General features: G+C 36.1%; 1 protein-coding gene across 1 annotated transcript; it reads left to right on the top strand.

The window, feature by feature from the left end:
• The first annotated feature begins 319 nt into the window (after positions 1-319).
• Positions 320-1,131, top strand: LOC132890267 (monocyte chemotactic protein 1B-like). The gene is made up of 3 exons (XM_060927081.1): positions 320-405; positions 531-654; positions 752-1,131. Exons 1-3 carry the CDS (start codon positions 339-341, stop codon positions 879-881), a joined length of 321 nt encoding a protein of 106 aa, XP_060783064.1. The 5' UTR covers positions 320-338; the 3' UTR covers positions 882-1,131.
• The last annotated feature ends 341 nt before the right edge of the window (positions 1,132-1,472 follow it).

Here is a 1,472-nt window from a genome sequence, read left to right as displayed (position 1 = left end):
TTTTATCCCTTAAACAGGGGAAGAGCACAGATTTTTAAAAAGTGCTATAATTCCAATTGATGTCTCAGTGATAAGAAGCTCATCATGTGGAAAAATTCTCAGAAAAGTCTACAAATAGTGATGAAAGTAACATTCAGGAAAAAGAGAAGATGGAGGAAGTTAGATATGCAAGACCCAATACTGAGAAACAGGAAAATTCCCCTCAGATACAGATCTTGCTCTCTCAGTCGATATATAAGATGGAGAGCAGCTCACTCATCCAGCACTCGACTCCTCTCTCCTGGATCTCAAACTCACTCCGGTCCGTCTCTGTGTGAAATCAGACGTTCTGATTGAGAATGAGGAACCTGACGGCTCTGCTGCTGCTTCTCCTGTCGCTCTGCTCTCTTCATCGGGTGTTTAGTGGTGAGAATTATTCTTCATATAAACCAGTGTGAACATATCTGTATTGTCTTGTAGGTAGCAGGACTAATAATAATAATAATCTCTTTCCAAAACTAAAACAACGTTTTTTGTTTTTCTTCTATCAGTTCCTCACGGTTTTGACCACAAGACTGAATGCTGTTCAACCACAACTAGAGCAAAGGTTCCTCTAAAAAACATTGTGACCTATTGGCGGATCAACAACAGCAACTGCCCCATAGACGCCATTGTGTGAGTATCATATCATATAATCATTTATATACAGTATTTGACAATATATTATCATGTATTAATCCAGCATCCTTCTGTCCCTCTTCTTGTGTCACAGCTTTCAGACTCTAAATAAAGAACAGAACAGCCAAAGGAAAGTCTGCGTGGATCCTAAGGCCCCTTGGGTCAACTCTCACATGCAAAAAGTGGATCTTAAAAACAAAGCCACTTTAACAGCAAAACCCTGAATCTCGGCGTTAGACGGGATTCCCACACAGAAGACTAACTTGATATACTCACCACATTTTGTAATTACTGTTTGTTTTTAACAAAAAAAAAGAATGACTTTGTAATTACTGTATTTACTTGTACATATTCTCATCATGACAGCGCCACCTAGTGTTTTTAAGTCTTCAGTATTACTGTCTTCATGTTTGTTCCCAGTTAGTTAAATGAAGTGACTGTTTGTTGGTGTAATGCACGTGTAACAGAAGAAGAAAAAAAATCCTGTCATATTTATCCTATTATATTTATTTAGCTAACCTGACTTTCCATTTTTCATTTTGGTTTTTATATTAAAAAAAACACAGGTTTGTCCTTTCTCTAATAAAATGTATACACTGTACAGTATTTGTTATGGTTCCCTGTAAGTCATTTCTTTATTATTTTGTGATTAAAATTGTTATATAATTGTTATTAATGAGATAATTACTCTCAGAGCCTGTTAAGGGACATTTGAGCTTTTCTTTCTCCTTTGTATGCTGATGATATTCAGTTATATGTTAGTTAAATATTCTACCCCATATCCCAAGCAGAATTCACTCATCATTCCAACAATA

This window comes from Neoarius graeffei, chromosome 8 (assembly GCF_027579695.1).
Source record: "Neoarius graeffei isolate fNeoGra1 chromosome 8, fNeoGra1.pri, whole genome shotgun sequence".
NCBI lineage: Eukaryota > Metazoa > Chordata > Actinopteri > Siluriformes > Ariidae > Neoarius > Neoarius graeffei.
The sequence above is the reverse complement of the archived record's forward strand: the minus strand, read 5'-3'. Positions and strand labels throughout refer to the sequence as shown.

Bases quoted from the DNA above. Each gene is read 5' to 3' on its own strand.
- LOC132890267 (XM_060927081.1), top strand. From the start codon at position 339: ATGAGGAACCTGACGGCTCTGCTGCTGCTTCTCCTGTCGCTCTGCTCT. The intron at 406-530 runs GTGAGAATTATT...TTCTTCTATCAG, and splicing joins TCTTCATCGGGTGTTTAGTG to TTCCTCACGGTTTTGACCAC. The intron at 655-751 runs GTGAGTATCATA...CTTGTGTCACAG, and splicing joins TGCCCCATAGACGCCATTGT to CTTTCAGACTCTAAATAAAG.